We start from the raw sequence: 18,693 nt of genomic DNA, 5'->3' as shown, positions 1-18,693 counted from the left end.
ATCTGCATGAATTGAAATGGAATTTCACAGTTTTAGAGTAAGTTCAGATTACTGTATTTGAAAGCCACTATGCAAGAATGCAGCCAGAGTTGTGGTGAAAGGAAATCCTGCAGGATAACAGGAAAATGAAGGAGGACATAGAATTCTCACTTGCAAATTAACTCTCTGCATGTATTTTTTTTAACTGATAGTTTTAAATTCATTTCTATTCATAGTTGTTTGAAATACCTTCAAAAAAAGCTTAAAATATTTTTATACTTTCCATATAACAATTTTTTCATCCTTGTGTCTGATTGTGTTCCTTTCTTCAACATTAAATGTTTAATTCTCCTGGTGTCTCTTGTTCACCCACCTTTCTTACCCACTTTCATTTGGAATGGAGCAGAAACGGACATAACTGCTTTTGTTGATGAGTTTCTTTGAGTTTTATAGAACTTTTCAGCCTGCTAAAATATTGTTTTGGAATCAGTATTGTAGACTGATATCACCACAGATCTGGGGAGAAGGTTAGGGCCTATTCTGCAACCATTTATTCATATAAATAAATCTTGCTTCAGCAAGTAGTCCTATTGACTGAGTAAGGGTTGAAGAATTAGGCCCTGAACTGCTGTAGGACCAAGAAAGGGAGTGCAAACTTGGTGGGGGAGTTGTTTCATTACAGTGGAAATGATATGGTTTTGCTGTGCAAAAGGACAGAATTGGGTGAGCCTCTTCATGAGCTCCTTCTGTGTTGCTTTGAACAAGGAAATGTGGGAGGATCGGGAGCCAGGCTTATAGATGTGTCAACATACACACAAAATGGTTCCACAACAGTCCTTTGTAGTAGTTGTAACAATAATACCTAGCTGTTACATGGCATTTTACATCAGTAGATCTTAAAGTGCTTTACAAACCAGGTCACTATTGTTATCTCTGTTTGACAGGTGGGAAAACTGAGTCAGAGAAGTGAAATGGCTTGGTGAAGGCCACAGTCAGCTAACTTTAGAATTAGGGACTTCCTGACTCAACTTTAGTGCTTATTTTTGTGAACCATTCTGCCTCCTGTCCATCAACTCTGTCTTAAGTGTCACTCGAGTTAAAACTCGAACTTTGATTGAGAATGTTGCCAGCCTTTGTTGGTTTGTAAAACTTCTAACATTTTAAACATAATGGTAGGTGGAGCATATGGGGAAGCCTAAATTCTTTCCATTGTACTGTAACAGGTAGGCAAGGCCCTTCAATTTTTGTTTTTATTTGTCTAACATTTCATGGGAATTTATTAGTGCTTGTTACAAAAATTTTAAAAAGTGAAAATTACTACAAAAATTAACTTCACAGCTTTCTGGGTAAATATCAAGGTAAATATTGGGAGACAGGAGAACAGAAAGAAAGCAACAACTAGAGAAAAATACAAATATTGAAAGTAAAAGCAGTTTAATGATGTGATTTATTTCATGATCTGTACATTAAAGGTATGTGCATATATGCACTTATATGGATGAGTCTTCCACTACATTGCCGTACTTTAATGATAGCCTTGCATTTACACTTAGATTAATTTATTAACATAAATATATCTTCCTAATGTTGTGTTTTGGATTTTTGTCATACTCAATATTTTTGTGTACTTGAGTGTTCCACAATTTGGGTGAAAATCAGTAAAAATTAAATAATGGCTTTTATAAACCCCGGAAATTTTTTTGATTAAAAATTTGTAAAAAACTGAAAATGAAAGGCCTTACATGTAGGGACAATAGATCATGGCCAACATCTCAATATACATGCAGAAGGCAACAAGTCACCAGAGAATTGTGCTTTCTGTAGCTCACATCATCAGGAAGACATAATCTCATTCTGCATTAACTGTAGCTTCTGAATGGTCTTCAAATATAACCCCATGCTAAGCATGTTGTGGTAATCCAGTCAGAACCTGTACAAACATACATAGCTATTGCATCTTCCACACTGAAGTTTGGGGGCACAAATGAAAATATATCAGACTCTTTGAGAAAGATGAGAGAAAAAATCTCTTCAGAATCTCACATTTATCTTTGTGCAGATAAATGATTGTCTAGTGCCAGTCTTTGGTATTTCTTCAGGTAGGAGTATAGTAGTTTGAACAATCCCTCCCACTCACCAGGACCATAAGTGTGTTGGCTGGATTGTGTAGACGATGGTTTCAAAGACTGCTGATAGTATAAAAGAACTAGATGCCTGATCTCTGCCCATAACTACAAAGTGACTAATGTATTCTGTGTGCCATGCCAGGGAAAAAGCTAGAATAAAAGGGGCCAGGGGAAATGACTAACCTCCCATTGACTTCTGTGGGGCCAGGATTTCACTGTAGATTGCACCAAAATGGCTTCTCAATAACTTATTTAAAATCAAAAGTTTAGAAACATGTCTGTAGAACTAGCAAGATTACCAGCATAAAGAATTCTTCATCATTGGCCTAACAACCATTTGTTTGAGGAACCTGGCACCTAGCATTCCCTTTCCTTTTCCCAAATCTTATACTTTGTTCTTGTACAACATTCAGAGAATTGAACCATTTTATTTTATCCGAGCAGCTAAAACATTTTGTCTGTGACCTGGCCGCATCTTTTCCAGGTTCCTTTGCACCAACATCATCCCCTTCCAATCCACACAAAATGCAGCTGCTAAAATTATCTTTCTTGTCTGATAATACTAACATTTAGATCAGAGGTGGGCATACTACGGCCCGCGGGACCATCCTGCCTGGCCCTTGAGTTCCCAGCCGGGGAGCATATCCCCTAGCCCCTCCCCTGATGTTCCCCCTCCCTTGCAGCCTCATCTCGCCGCGCCGCCAGTGCTCTGGCCCGCTGCTCCTGCTGCACAGCACGGGTGGCGTGGCTGCCAGCTCCTGCTGCTCTGAGTGGCATGGTAAGGGAGCGGGGAGCGGAGGTTGGATAAGGGGCAACCCTAAGGGGATTGGATAAGGGGCAGGGGACAGGGAGCAGGAAGCGGTTGGATGGAGCGGAAGTTCTGGGAGGGGGCGGTCAGGGAACGAGGGGGGGGGATTGGATAGGTGTGGGAGTCCCAGGGGGGCCTGTCAGGGGGCAGGGGTGTGGATAGGGGTTGGGGCAGTCAGGGGACAAGGAGCTGGGGGAGGGGTGCATAGGGAGTGGGGTTCTGGGGGGCAGTCAAAGGACAGGGAGCAGGGGTGTTGGATGGGGGTGGGTCCTGGAAGGGGGCAGTCAAGGGGTGAGAAGTGGGAGCGGGTGGATAGGGGGCGGGGGCCATGCTGTTTGGGGAAGTACAGCCTTCCTTACCTGGCCCTCCATACAGTTGTGCAATCCCGATGTGGCCCTCGGGCCAAAAAATTTGCCCACCCTGATTTAGATTGTAATTATTAGGTTTCAGTGTTGGCACACCTTTGATATTTGAGCAGATCATACATCTGTTATACTTTTTTTTTTTTGCAGCCTGTGTGCAGGCTCAAGAAGGTATTATTTCAGTTTACATTTGGCTCATGTTTAGAATGCTTTGTTCACAACCTTAATAGCTGCAGACTTGGACTTGAAAAATTAAATTCTTCTTGGGTTTTGCAGCAAAGTCTACAGCTATTGAAATCTACTGGGCCCTAAAATAGTAGAATAATCTGTTTTGATGATTCTTGAGAAGACAGGCTTGAGTAAATACTTTGTGTTTCAGAACGCATTATGAATGATGAAAAGTTTAAAACATCTGAATGCGAATATTAAAAAATTCAGAACACATTTGGAAGTAAAATATGTAGCTGGAATGATGTATAAAAGCAAAGCTACAATAACATTTTCTAAGAAAAAGCTCTAATTCAGGATATCTGTGAGATTTACTATTATGGAAATATATATGCATATGATTGGACATTTCTGCATAATAGTCACATCATTAATCTCATTTCCCATACCACAGTCATATCTTGAAATAGTGTGAACACATTGCTGTTGTCTTATTTATTTATTTTAATATGGCGATATACCTATCTCATAGAATTGGAAGGGACCTTGAAAGGTCATCGTGTCCAGTCCCCTGCCTTCACTAGCAGGACCAAGTACTGTCCCTGACAGATTTTTGCTCTAGATCCCTAAATGGCCCCCTCAAGGATTGAACTCACAGCCCTGGGTTTAACAGGCCAATCCTCAAATCACTGAGCTATACCCCCCCCCCATCTGCAATAAAATAATGACTTATAATTTATGGTCATTTTGGGTCATTTTGTTGAATACAAAATGAAAACTACACTTTAAACAAGAGTCTGTCTTCCTAACTGGGGGCAATAAAACAATATCCAATCACTGGACAAGAGAAATAGTGTTAAATTGGCAAAAACTGCTCTTTTTTTAATCAAACAGTACGTGTTATAGTAAGTATGAAAATGATCCTAAATAATATTGAACATCCCCATCCAGTCTTAATGTTTAAATTGCAGTGTGTGTAATGTTTTACTACCATAAGCTATCAGCACTGAAAGTGCTAAAGGCCTTTTCTTAAAAAAAAAAAAAAAAAAAAAAAAAGAGAGAGAGAGAGTGATTTTGATTTCACTTTTCTCTAGTAAGAGCTATAAACCTTAAGGCAATTTTGAGGCTCTAGAGGTGACCCAGCAGTCTAGTCAAATTGCTAAGACACAAATTACCATTTAAATTCCTGGTGGTAGAGATTTTTTGAAATGCTTTCTTTGTCCCAATTATTAAGTCTGAGCAACTGGAGGAGTTGGTGTCACATTGCATCCTTTGTAATATCAGACAAATCTTGAATAAAAGCCCACAACCCTTACAGGTATTTTCGCTAATATCTTAAATATTTTGTTTGTGGGCATTTTTAGTTGCAGGTTGCTGGAAGTTGCAGTTCTTTACTGCATATGCTAGACATAGTCACAGGCCTGCTAGATCTATTATAAGTTCACAATCTCTTTGCATATCAGGAAATTAAGGAGCAACTTCTAAGAGTAACTGTAGTTTAGGTTTGTCAATGGTAGGAAGTTTTTGCACATTAACTGTACCATATGGGAAGGAGAATAACTATACCGGTATAAGTCACATTTATACCGATCCATGCTAGTGTAGTGGTCACCAACCCGTCGATTGCAATGGACAGGTCGATCCTGGGGACACTTCCAGTCAATCGCAATCTTTGGTGGTATAGTGGGGCTGCCACTGGAAGTGGCCAGCACACCCCCGCAGGAAGGGGTCTCCACATACTGCTCCTGCCTGCAAGCAGCGCCCTTGCAACTCTCATTGGCTGGGAACAGGGAACTATGGCCAATGGGATCTTTGGGGGTGGTGAATGCATAGAGGGGCAGCGCGCAGAGCCACAGACCCCCCGTTCCCCATACCAGGGGCTATAGAGGCATGTTGGCCCCTTCTGGGAGCAGTGTGGGGCCGGGGCAGTCAGGGAGCCTGTCTTAGCTTTGCTGCGCTGCCGATTGGGAGCTGCCCATAGTAAATGCTACCCAGTGGGAGGCCACACCCCAGCCCTGAGCCCCCTCCCGGAGCCAGCACCCCGAATCCCCCCCTGCTCCAGCCCTGCCCCCCCTCCTAGAGCCAGCACCCCATACCCCCTCCTGCACTCCAACCCCTGCCTCAGCCCTGACCTGCCTCCCAGAGCCAGCACCCTGCACCCCAACACTCGGCCCCAACCCTCCTGCACCCGAACACATCCCCAGAGCTTGCACTTCTCACCCCCTCCTGCACCCCATCCACCTGCCCCAGGCTCAGCCCAGAGCCTCCTCCCACACTGTAAACTCCTTGACCTTAGTCTGGAGCCCACACCCCCTCCCAAACCGCAACCCCTACCCCAGCCCAGTGAGACTGAGTGAGGGTGGGGGAGAGTGAGTGATGGAGGGGGGGTTGGATGGAGTGAGCGGAGGGGGTGGGGCCTCAGGGAAGGGGCAGGATAGATCCTGGGTTGCCCTTAGATTCAAAAAGTGATTTTGGGCTTTAAAAGGTTGGAGCCCACTGTACTAGGGCTTTTACTGGTCTAATGGTATCAGTAAAAAGCACCACTAACTGAAATGGTTACACTGGTAAAGCTTTGAAGTGTAGACCAAGCCCTTACTCCCTGCATTCTTTTTTTGGGCTATATCTAAGACTGCTATCAACAGATTGTGTTTACTGTCATGGTAACTTTTGATGAGGTGGAGAGATCATTGCAACTGAAATGAGATTATTGATTCACTTCATATAAACTCAGGCACCCAACAGATTGCTCTGGCTGTGACCAAACAGCGAGAATCTATCTCTGTAATCTAAGGTCCCTGCACACTATATACATATAACTTCTCCCAACCCCCATCTCTTAATTCTTGTAGCAAAATCATGAAATTAAAATCAATAATACTTACTGCATATTCCTGGAATATTCCTTTAGCCTAATACTTCTAGTTTGAGGTAGCTGATTGAGAATACCTAACACTTCAGTCAGTTGGCTTTCCCAGTCTCTATAGTATCATGGGAGTTGGCTCCTATCATAGTAGCATCTGCATATATCAAAATACTAAAATTGCACAAAAATTAAATATAAAAGATACCCCATTAAACCATTACAACCGTGAGTGCTATTCGCTACAGAACATATGTAGCAATAAAGATCTTATGTTACCACCTTGAAAGCCTGACACTTTACCCTGTTTGAATGAATTTGGTAGAGGAAGATCATGTTTGTGCTATTGACTGCAGTACTTTATCAGCAGTGCTGGCAGTCCTCTGCAACAGAGGCTATTAAACTCTTTCATAGGGTGGACCAAACATGTAACAGATCCTGTGGCCCAGGGACCACCTCCTCCTCCTATTTGTAATCACCAAGACTTCCTGTTTATAATTTGGGACCATATATTGATGTTCTCCGTATTAAAGACACTCGATTCCATATTTCCTAGTAAGTGTATTAAACCACTAGGTAGACAGAGAACAAAGTAACTTAAACTAAAGCTTGTGTGTCATGCTGCATACAGTCAATAATTCTTTTTGATCAAAGTATATATCTTCTATTTTTAAAAAGAAACAAGCAGTGATGCTTTAAAATTAGTTTAATTTGTAAACATACTGGATATATAATAAAATAATTATAGTTAGCAAAGTCATATTATAGCTAGCAAAATAAACATTAATTCTTTCCTGCTAATAGACACTTGCTCATAAATTGGAGTTAGAGCACTAGAAATTTAATTTTTTGTAAACTTTTAGTACATGGTTAGTTTTTCAATAAAATATTCATATATCAGTATTCTTTTGCTTGTCACATGTAGTAATAACAATATAAGTGTAGACAGTTTGATTAGTTTGGGCATTGTTTAGTTTTTTTAAATGATCATCTAACTTACTCTATTTCTGTGAATGAGAAAAATAAAGTATTCTGGTATTAAGAATGGCAGTAAAACATCTTGCTTTGGTCTCAACAATTTTTTTTTGTTTGTTTTCATCTAATTTTATTCTGAAATATCTGCTATTTTTATACAGACATTGCAGAGCTTTGTAACCAGTTCAGGGGCATTACACTATAACGTTGTTTATTCCATTTTCCCAGCAAAGTATGGTAGCGTATGTGAACATCTTGTATCCACGGAAAGATTTCATTTTTCTTTGATTCAAATTGAGTTTGTCACTGCTGGCAGGAAAGAAATCAATTGCCAGAAGATGTGATGAGGTTTAGTTTGAAGATAATTGAAGTCAGACTGTGACAAGTAAATCCTTCATATTAATTAATAGAAACAATATAATGTGACAAGGTACTCCTAATTAGCCTGGCTTTTAGAACTGTAGCAGAACAGAGATGACTTCCTGAAAAATTTAAACATTTCAGCAAATGAAGTTAAGATAGTTAAAATAAATAAGAGTGTGTGTTCTGCAGTTTAAACTGAGATAATATATCTGCACATCGGTTTATGGTCATTACTGTACGTCAGTTCAGGTATGAGTTTTTGAAATATAGGAAAGTGGTGTTCAGCGCAGCTTATTTCCATTCCCAAAACTTTCAGGAATAAATTGAAATTTAACAGAGTATAAGACTTGATGCATACTTCTACCATTTTCTTACTTGGACTTAATTGACAAAACTTGTAGATAGATAAAGGCATGTATTTAGAATTTAGGTTTTGTCTGAAAAATAAAATACATACAGTTCTTTGTAAGTTTGCAGTAGTAATATAAAATTAATTACAATGGCTCTCTTAAATTTACACTGTCAACTTAAAAAAAAAAAAATCACACTTCAGCCCCAGTTCTGCTGAAGTCCTGAGACCAGCTGCCCCCAGGCAGAAGCCAGAGGTGATGTATGGGGGGGGGGCACGTGGAGTCCCATCTCCCCCACCCCGCTCCGATTTTTCCGCTCAGTCACATGGTGCTGCTGGGCCCCATGTCCCTGCATGGCAGCTGCTGTAGCTGGCAAGCTGGGAGCTGCAGGAGAACAGCTGCTTTTGCTGTTGCCTCTCCCCATGGAGCTAAAGCAGTGTCTCCTCCCTGCAGTTCCCAGCTGTTTGCTGTTGCTTCTCCACATGGAGCTAACACCTGGGAACTTCAGGGAGGAGCTGCTGAAGGTGGGGGGGGGTGTTCCTGTGGGGGCATGACTCAAGCTTTTTGGGGGGGCAACGAACCTTTACATTGTGCTCTTCCCCCCACCTCCCCCGAGCAGGCACTAGTCATCTCTGGCAGAAGCTCCTAGACTCCCACCACAGGGCAGAAGCCCTGAGCTCTCCAGCACCCCAGACTGGTAGGTGGAGAATGGGGAGGGCGTGGGGGGGCTCAACTGTAAAATTGCCACATACAGCTCACAAGCTGTGGTTTGGCCACCCCTGTACTATGTCTGTAAACAATTATTTAAGCAATTATATAGCTCAATATACATTTATTCAGATTAATTTGTACACTTTTTATTATGCAATAAAACCGTGAATAATGTATTATTTACTAGATTTTTTTTTTTTACTTGTGATTTGTCATGAGCTGTATTTGGATGGAACTGGAATTAAGTTAAAAATGCACCAAAAATTGATTTTTTTAAAATTTTTTTAATTAAAGAAAACTACCTTATGTGCTGGATAGATAAGGAGGATAAAAGTTAATCAAAATATGTTTTGTATTTAAAACTGTTTTTTTTTTAAAAACAAAGAAAGTATTTGTAATTTAGTGGATTGAACTGAGTATTTCTGATCACCATGTCCTTCAAGGCTTTAGAAGTAGTAGATCTCATCCTCACACTTAGTGTTTATGGATAAATTGGAAGAGAAAAAAAACAAGCTTTCCTGCTTTTTCAGCTGCCTGTTGTTTTCTCAACTTTAAATGAACTAGTCATTGAACTGAACTAGTTGAATAACTGAAATGAAGAAAATATTTTCTCTGTAATTGCAAAAGGCTGTCAAAAGCTAGTTTACAGCTTCAGCAAATTCTGGTTCTAGTGCTAGTCAGTGATGTCCATGAGTTCATTGGTTTAACTTTAAAACTTTGGCAGCAAACATGTACTACTTAATATTAATTAAATTTAAATGCTTGTAATAGATTATAATAAGGGTAGGCCTTAACACGAGGAGTTATAATTTCATATTAATTTTAAATACATGTATTTTTAAAAGACGTTTATTTGATTATTACATTAAACTAAAGTAACACTTATATTGAATTAAAGATGAAAAATAGTCTAATTTGATGAAGTATCTCTTGTAGCATTTCAGAATGTTTTGATATACACCGCCTGCAGATCTTGTAACTATGTTGCATGATTGTTTTGGGGTTAAAGCTGGAAGTTTTGTCAGCTGATTCTAGTTTGACAACAGCCAGTTTTCCCATTGCTTCTCCAACATCAGCTGCTGCTTCTAACAGCAGTGGACAGGTGTGTTAGCTGAATGCTACTGCTAAAATGATCAGTGAAAAAAATGCTGCTGATTATATTATTAGGTTTTGAGTCAGTGTTTCAGCTGAGATGAATGGTGCAATTTATACGTCCTAGCAATTGTCATGCTGTTAGAAGACTTGGGAAGTCTACATTATACAGATTTTGTTTGGCAGAGATTATCTTTGTAACCATGAATTCACTTTCTTTTTTAAAGTTGAGATTCTTGATCACAATTGTGTGGAGAGAGATGGAGATTGTGGCTGCAGAATTTCAGAAAGCACAAAGCCCTCACTGTCAGATTGGTTGTACATACTGAGAATACAACAAAACTGCACTGATGTTTGCAGTGTTACAATTTTCATTAACCATAGATAACTTCTCTTTCTTTTCAGATAATGTAGACGTAAAGTAGCTGCTGAACTAATTGTTATCTCTTGCTTATAGGCTGCTGAATCAGGAATAATAAAAGTTAAAACGATAGCTGCAAGAAACACCGATATTTTGGCAGGTAATTATATACAATAGCAATACAGTTGGGAAATGTGTTTTGGGTCACTGAAAGCAAAACATTTTTTTAAAGATGTTTCAGATATGTAAAATCATCTTTCAGGTTTTTAGAACACATGGCATCAGTAATATGCTACTGTTTGGTGCATAGCAAAAAAAACACAATAATGTTGGAATATTTTGTAGAATACTTGCATTTCCTTCTGTTACTATATTTGTTAGTGAAGGGCTCAAAATTTTCTACTCCTGGGGGGATTCTGCCCCCCAAAATTAAAAATTTTGCAAAATTCTGCATATTTTGTTAAAATGATGCAATATAATCACACTGGTTTCCATTGTTTTGGTAATTTATTTATACTACAATACAGAAAAAAGTCAAACTATTCAGCATTTCCTAAACACATGAAAGTTAAGTTACAAACACTTAGTAACTAATACCCTGCATTCCAGTTATAATTCTGGATTTTCATTTAAATTACATTACAGAACATCAAACAGGGAGGGGAGAAAAAAAGGAGAATGTCATTTTAAATTGCTCAGACTTCCACACATGAAAGTCATACAGTTTTGCTAATCATTGTCCTGGACCTGGCTGGGTACTTTGGGAAGTGCTTGGTTCTGACTGTCCTGACATTTTATTGGCTGGTAAATGTTTTATTTGCCCTCAGTCTTTTTTTTAATGGGTGAGTAAAATCCTGAGTTGTAATCTAAACCTACTGTGCCACTTTGGCACAGGAAAAACGTGAGAAAGCACATAGATCTTCCTAGCTGATTCCCTCACTGTCATTTATAAGGCTTTACCTGACTCTGGCAATGTAGGGGCCTTAAAACTTTTACAGGTGTTATGCTCCTAGGGGAACTGACTGAGAATGGGAACAGTTATCTAACACGAGGAACATTAACAATGTTATTAGGCAGGCTGTTACATTTCAGCCTCAGAGAATGGGGTCAATTAAATATCAGGCAGGCTGCTACATTTCTGCCTCGAGCATAATAAAAAGCCCTGCCTCTCCCTTATCCGGTGAGCCACAGTAGCAAGTGAGAGGGACAGAGTCTCTCTTGCTCGTTGGTATACATGCACATCCAGACCCGCCTCCTGACTGTGATCAGCGTCTCCCATGTCCAGCCCTCTTCCGCCCCCTCCCTGCAGTGACTTGAGTCTCTGAGACTGCTCCAGGCACACTGGAACAGATGTGTTGCCGGGAAGAGGTGCATGTGCCCCCGCAGATTTCTTTTGCGTTTTTCTGCCTGGGGGCACAGAAATATGTGGACCATATTCGGGCACAGAATTCCATCAGGAGTAATTTTCAGTTGTTCCTCTACTGACCTGTTGATTGAGCAGAGAAAAGTAACAAAAAATATTAACAAGTCTTGTAAGGACTCTCAATATCTCTTGTTCACCGTGCATGTTCATCTGACCATTTGTTGCCCAGGGAGTTGTACAATATGCCCATTTATCTAATGAGTCTTGCCTGTGGAGACTACAGTACCCAGCAGCCAGTGCTTCATCTTAATCTGAGTAGAGGTTGCTCACATTGAGATGCAGTATAGCCTTTTGGGACTGGAAATCCCTGTGGACTGCAGCTGTGCAACCTTAAAATGATCTGTCCAGCTTTCTGCAACTTTATTAAATTGCATATAATCTGTTGGTTTCTTGCATGTTGCCATTAGAGCCCTCAGAAGGGCAAAAGTTTGGATGTCCCTGCATTAATACACCAGTGTTTAGCACAGCAGTACCTAAACAAAATCCCCACAACAGAATAATTTGAAAGTTTGAGAAAAGACTATGCAATGTAAGGGTACTTCTATATTAAGAGATGTAAAAATATTGCTGAGGAGGAGATTCCTATAAGTGTTTGAAATAGCAGTCCCTCCCCTCTATTTTACTTTAATGTCTCTTTTATTTGTTTGTTTTTTTTGTTTTCACTGCTGTCATGAATGCTGACATAAGTGGGAAAACATAAGCCAGGTAATGTCAGCTATGTATCAAAAGACACAAATTTAAGATAAATAGACAAAAGAGAAATCTCCATTTACTCATTAGGAAAGCTATCAATATTCTGCAGAGTATTAGTCGCACAAACAATTTGCATTTTAAAAAAACTAGTTCATGGTGTAAAATTTTTCATCTTCATTCCAAAACTGAAGAATTGTGAAAGGTCATGGTATTCTGAGTATATCTGGACCGACTTTTTTTTAAAGGAACACTCTTAAAGTATTTTTCATAAGTTTAAAAAAAAAGTATTTATGAAAAATAAGTTTAAAATGAAACACCTTTACTGTAATTTGTTTCCTTCACCAATAATGACACAGATTTGTTTTTTGTTATAGGGCTACTCATAAGCAGATACAATAGAAATATATTTAATTTTTTGACAAAAATCTAAGGTTTTCTGAATAGAAACTTATTTTTATTTTCTTTCATTTGCCCTACTTTGCCATATCTGTGTTATAACATGGTGGTCCCCTGACTGTTTGTCTTTGTAGATGGGATTAAATGTGTCAATACACTATCTGGGAATCTTGTTATAACATGCAAGTGTTATATATAGTTATAATGCAGTTTAGTCCTGTCTTCACAGACGAGACTGAACCACATTATGACAAGGTTGGAGCTGCATCTTGTGCAAAAGCCAAGCAAGGTTCAGTTTATAGTGTAGATGGGTCTCCAGTGGTAGATAGTGGTAACTAAACTTTGAAGGTAGTGTTCCACTGAGATGAGTGAAGGTTGCACTTCAGTTTTATGGTCTGGCTGCAGACTTAATCCAATATTAGTATTAGTTTATACTCTGAACATTCTTTGCAGCATCTTAAACTATAGCCCTTGCGGACAGCAGATTTTATCTATTCTGAGATTTAATATGTTCTTAGCATCTTTCTAGATATGTTGCAGGGTTGATGGAGCTTTAAAATGTAGACTGAGATGTTTCCATCTCACTGTGCCTTGAAGCCAGAGCATAGGTTAATGCATGAGGTACCAAACTTTTCTGGATAGGTGAAATGGTCAGAATTCTCTTCAGATGCAATAGATTCAGATGAAGGAATTTTATTCCCTCTGTGGCCCATTCTGGTTTCAAATAACTGTTTTCTTGTATCATTTGGAAGTGGGATATTAAAGGGATATTGATATTATAAAAATCATACTTGTGCCTGATATATTTTTACTTGTGTTAAGTAAGTGACAATAGTTAGATGACTTCAACTGAAAGATTAGAGAATTTTTGTCATCTTTTCAGTTGGCTTGCTTGTTCATTTGTCAGCGCTTTCAATGTTTGCCCTGTATAATCCGTCATTTCATGTGTGTCGTCATATCTGTCATACAACAACAAAAGTTAGAAACTTAATTTTTTAAAAAACCCTAAAGTTTAGATTCTGAGTATGTGAATAAATTTCAGGAAACGTGTGGATATTCCACATGTGGGGATTTTGTTGACCCTGCTCATGAGTGTTGACTAGCTGAGCTTTGCTAGTATGTCAGTACTACTTCTCAAAAAGAGATTACTTGAGGGGAAGAGAGGAAACACAGCTATAAAGAATGACATGGGGTTTACTATGTCTGTATCTTTTGCTAATGCTTGATAGTGTCCCTTTAAAGATTCTGCCAGTTTTTTCTGTTTTTCAAGATGTCAACATTTTCTGGTTTTGCTTTAGCTCAGTGTTTGCACATTTAAATTTAGGCAGTACCAGTCTGGGTTCCCAAACATCCTACTTAAAACCCCAACCTTTTGTGGAGGCTGTGTACATACATGTGTACTGTTAAAGCTGAAGAACATTTTCGTTGAGAACATGATGAGGTAAACATTACTACTGCTACAGGATTAAGGAAAATTTGCAAGACAGTTCATTGATCCAGCATTCAAATTTTCTTATTTTTTGATGCCAACTCTGTTGTCTTTCTCGAGAACAGATTAGAAAATACCTTTAGTCACTGTACAAGTTTAAAAATTAAAATTTAAAGGTGGACTGAAATGCTTCTTCTAAATTAATGAATGGACTGCTTAAGATCATAATTATATGTGTGTGTGTGTGTATATATGTATGTATGTATATAAATAACTCTAAGGGTTTATATATATATATTGTATTTATAATTTTTAAACTATATATATAGTTTAAAAAAAATTATAAATACAATAGATACATTTCAAAAGTAAACTAAGGGTTTTTATAATCTGTGAGGACATGAGTTCATTATTATGCCTTCTCCTGGAAGAGTTTTGACATTGCTAATAAGTGACATAATCTTCCTTCTTCACATGGTTTTGAATATTTGTGATGTCTTCAATACTTTCAGGAGGGAAACAACCTTGAGTTCAGATCACAGTGGATAAGTATGAGAAGCAATTATTTTCACCTCTTTGGTTTTAAAAGATGCACTTATAAGACTTACCACTTTTAGACCACCCATGTTTTCAGTTAAACGCATTTTCTTATTCAAAGCTGAATTTTCTCTTCTTTTCTGAAATAGTAGATGAAATTTCAAGTCTTGGTTTTTTATCTGTATTTTTTATCTTTTTTTTATCTGTTTTTTTTAATAAAAGAAAAGGAGTACTTGTGGCACCTTAGAGACTAACAAATTTATTTGAGCGTAAGCTTTCATGAGCTAAAGTTTATGCTCAGATAAATTTGTTAGTCTCTAGGGTGCCTCAAGTACTCCTTTTCTTTTTGCGGATACAGACTAACACGGCTGCTACTCTGAAACCTGTTTTTTTTAATGTAAACTAATTAGGGGGTATAAAAGGGAAGTGGAACTGGATTTCTATCTGTCACTTTTAAAATGGGAGTTAATCTCCCAGATTCTGCTTTTGGTGATAACTTGGAGAAAACACTTTTTAATTATATATCTGTATCCATCTACAAAAAATTAGTACAGATGGACCACTGAAATCAAGATAGATTGACCTTTGTAGTAGGATAAAATACTTCCTTAGACCGTGTCTACACTTGCAGTGGCACGTAGGGTACGTGTAGTTACATGTTGCTGTAAAAAGCTGGCTTCATTCATGCTCACTGTGGTGTGTAGCTCCATGTGGCAGTGAAAGACACTGGCAGCGTGGAGACAGCAGGATGCTGTGCAACTAAAAGTAGCACTGTAGAGGTGAGAGGCACTGCTTGGATGTGGAGAGAGCTGTGTAGGGTATATATCCTAGAGGTTCAGGCATATAGGGTTCATTATTTGTCTGAGCTGTGCCTCACTGTCAATGCTATTGTTTGTGTGCTAACTGGGCATGCAGAGTCTGCACTCTACAGGCTGACGTAAGCATAGACTACCCTTTTTTTATTTAAATATACCACGTGCGTGATATTGTATTAAGGTTGTCCACCACCTTTTCAGTTTTTTATCCTTCTCTCCTAATTATCAACTCTTGACTCCTTTTCAGGACTCAACTGGGAGTTGTGTGCGTGTGGAATAAATTTACAATATTTTTCTTATCTAATTGTCATTTGGAGTTCAGTGACAATTGTGGGGAGAAAATTATAAATAAAAGCACTTCAGTTCACTGATCAATAATTTGTAACTCATGTGGTTAGAGAACCGTGGAACATTTAGCAGAAGAGTTCTAGTGCTGGCTGCAAATTTGTGCTCCTGTGACTTAAAAAGCCGATTGTTTTGCTTAAAACAGAGTTTTATGGCTAATTTTCAATTCGGATGTTTGTTTGTTTTTACGGCCAAAATATTGAGGATTAAAAAGTGGTTTGTGCTCATACACATTCAGGGGTGCCTGTCCGATTATTTTTAAATAAGATTTCAACGTTGGATCTATAATATCCAGATCTGTGTATCTGTCGATAAACTGGTTTATATTACCCTGTAGTGGCTCTGAAGAAACTGCCATTATAGAATGCAGATTTGTTTAATACATTCACTTTGGCTGATCCTTTATAAGTCCACAGATATAACACTTTTGTGTGTGTGTGTATATATATATAGATATATATTTTATAACAGGAAGCAGACACTTAACATTCCTTTAGGCCTTTTTTGAGATGTTTTAGTCAAGAGGCTAATGCTTCAGCTTTTAAATACTTTTTTGTTGCTCTTAACTTGATGTCAGTTTTCCAATCAGTTGTTGGAACATTGAGTAACAAAACAAACTCTCACATATACTCCAAATTTCTTTGAGTTTTACATAAATAAAAAGCTGTTTATGTCTGCTGTTTGCCATCATAGCACAAGTATAAGTTTTACTTATGAGAGCTACGGTACAACGACTAACTTTTGTTTTTCTTAAACTCAGTGTATCCTTATGTGAATGTCCTATCGAGGGCTCTAAATGACGAGTCATTCCCCCCACACTATATGGGGCCATGTGGTTGGTGATCAGTATTGCTTTGATTTTTTTCCCCCCAACCACTCTGTCTGCAGTGGTATACATCTTTGTGCTACACATGTAGCACCTCCTTGATGCAGTGCTCCATACATGGATATCCAACGGATTGAGGAGATTGCACATTTGAAACTCCTTGCAGAGCCCAAAGGGGAAGAGAGGGCTTCGTGAAGATTGGAAGAGGTTTATGACCATGGACAAATCAAAGTCACTATAGAAATAAGTTTGAGGGTTAGGAAGAAAGAAAGACAAAGATGAGGAGATGCACTAAGATGGGGCAGAGTGAGGAGGACAAGAGGAGGTGTGGGGATCAGAGCACTGTGGGAAGGGTTAAGAGAGGATAGGACAAGAAGCTTATTTGCAGGTCAAGTATTCAGGAGAGTACTGGCAGTTCTCTCACCCTTAATCCAATTGCTTCTCCCCAGTTTAAAAATATCTGCCATAAATGTCAAGATTGGAGATTCTTTTTGGGTTTTGTTATTGTTTAGGATTTGAATAACTGGTAACAATTAGTGATCCCGTGTTTTAAGACTAACAAGTATTTGCCTTACATCGTTCAAATCAGCAAACTGTTAAAAGTTAACCAACTTTCCTTATCTGTGTTCAAAAGCATTGAAAGAGAACAGCTCAGAGGTAGTTCAGCCGTTTCTAATGGGCTGTGGAACAAAGGAACCAAAGATTACTCAACTGTGTCTAGCAGCCATACAGAGACTTATGTCACATGAAGTTGTTTCAGAGGTAAGATGGATGTTATATTAAAATATTGTCTTGTATTGAAATATTTAAAGTATTCAATATTTAACAAAGATAAAAATACTATTATAAGACTGCTTTCTAAAGCTGAAACAAATGTATGTATATTAAAATGAATATAATTGGGTGGAAAATGTGGTGTTTTTTTTTTTTTTGAGTTTCAAATATCAGTCAAAATCCAATCCCCCACATTGGAGGCAAAGGAAAAGTATATAAAAATAAAAGGGTATTCTTTTGTAGAATCCATTACAATAGTTGGATTCTTTAGATGGGTCAGCAGCAGTTAGCTAGGAAACACTGTTGCCAAACTTATATTGACATAGTCCATAGAAATCAATGCCACAACCCAGGAAGACCTCTTTTTACATGATTAAAAATGGCTGATTTGAAAAACTGTTTTGGCTAACGTGGTTGTAGTGCTGTATGAAAAGGGCACAGTTAAGCACTCAAAAGTTGGTACATACGACACTTAAGAATGGAAGTGTAATCTTTACTCCGCCTGCCTCTGTGTATGAATAGTATATTATTATATTAAAGTTTCAATTGCATAGCTCTTGAATTCAGTATAATAAGCAACAACAATAATATGCTTAGACAGCGGAGGTTTGTAGCGCCAAGTGTCCAAGACCATACTGCACAGCTTTATTCCTAGCATCTATGAGCTCCCCAGGGTTATTACTGATCTGGTGCAGGTTAATTGTGGGCAATGGTGGGCCACCAGTCTGTGACTCGGCAGTGTCCTTTTCTGACCTCAAGTCCAATCTTCAAAGTTTGATATGCGGAGACTTTGTCTCCAAGGCAGGCAACGTGACCCAAAAGAGCCAGCTGTCAGTGGCCAATGATGACTCTAGTCATCTTGATGCCAGTTCTCAATGATGCATCCCTATTATTGAAAAAGTCAAACCATCTTGTACCCAGTAGTCGCTGCTGGCAATGCATATGAAATTTCTCCAACCTCCCAACATCTTGTTTAAGCAGCATCCATGTTTTAAATGCATATAAGAGGATCTGACTAACGCAGGTTTGATAAATCTGTACTTCTGCATATAGTTTTACCTTCTTTTAGCTCCAGGCCCTATGCAGGTCCATGTGCCTGTTTGATGATATAACATACATTTGTTACCATAATCTTAAACACATTAACATCTAGTAGTACTGCTTTTTACTGTATGTGTCAAACAGTCCATGAAAGTAATACGTATTAAAAATACATACAAAGCTGTGTTTAGACAGAGTAATATACATATTTTTCTTGCATATATAGGTCACTGAAGTTTATAGCCAAATTAGCGTTGTA

The 18,693-nt window shown here is 38.5% G+C and overlaps 1 protein-coding gene across 4 annotated transcripts in view; it reads left to right on the top strand.

Moving 5' to 3' along the window:
- Positions 1-18,693, top strand: part of MON2 (MON2 homolog, regulator of endosome-to-Golgi trafficking) — a 156,180-nt gene that overhangs the window by 5,722 nt on the left and 131,765 nt on the right. For all 4 annotated transcript variants that reach the window (XR_014709113.1, XM_084610419.1, XM_084610417.1 and 1 more), the window contains exons 2-3: positions 10,252-10,315; positions 17,254-17,381. Coding sequence is in view for 3 of the 4 variants with exons in the window: in XM_084610419.1 (XP_084466545.1) it covers positions 10,252-10,315; positions 17,254-17,381 (192 nt within the window). In the remaining variant the exon portion in view is untranslated. The remainder of the gene's footprint in view (positions 1-10,251; positions 10,316-17,253; positions 17,382-18,693) is intronic.

The sequence above is a fragment of the Lepidochelys olivacea genome (genome assembly GCF_965140295.1).
Source record: "Lepidochelys olivacea isolate rLepOli2 genome assembly, chromosome: 1".
Classification (NCBI taxonomy): Eukaryota; Metazoa; Chordata; order Testudines; family Cheloniidae; genus Lepidochelys; species Lepidochelys olivacea.
This window is presented reverse-complemented; position numbering and strand designations above follow the sequence as displayed.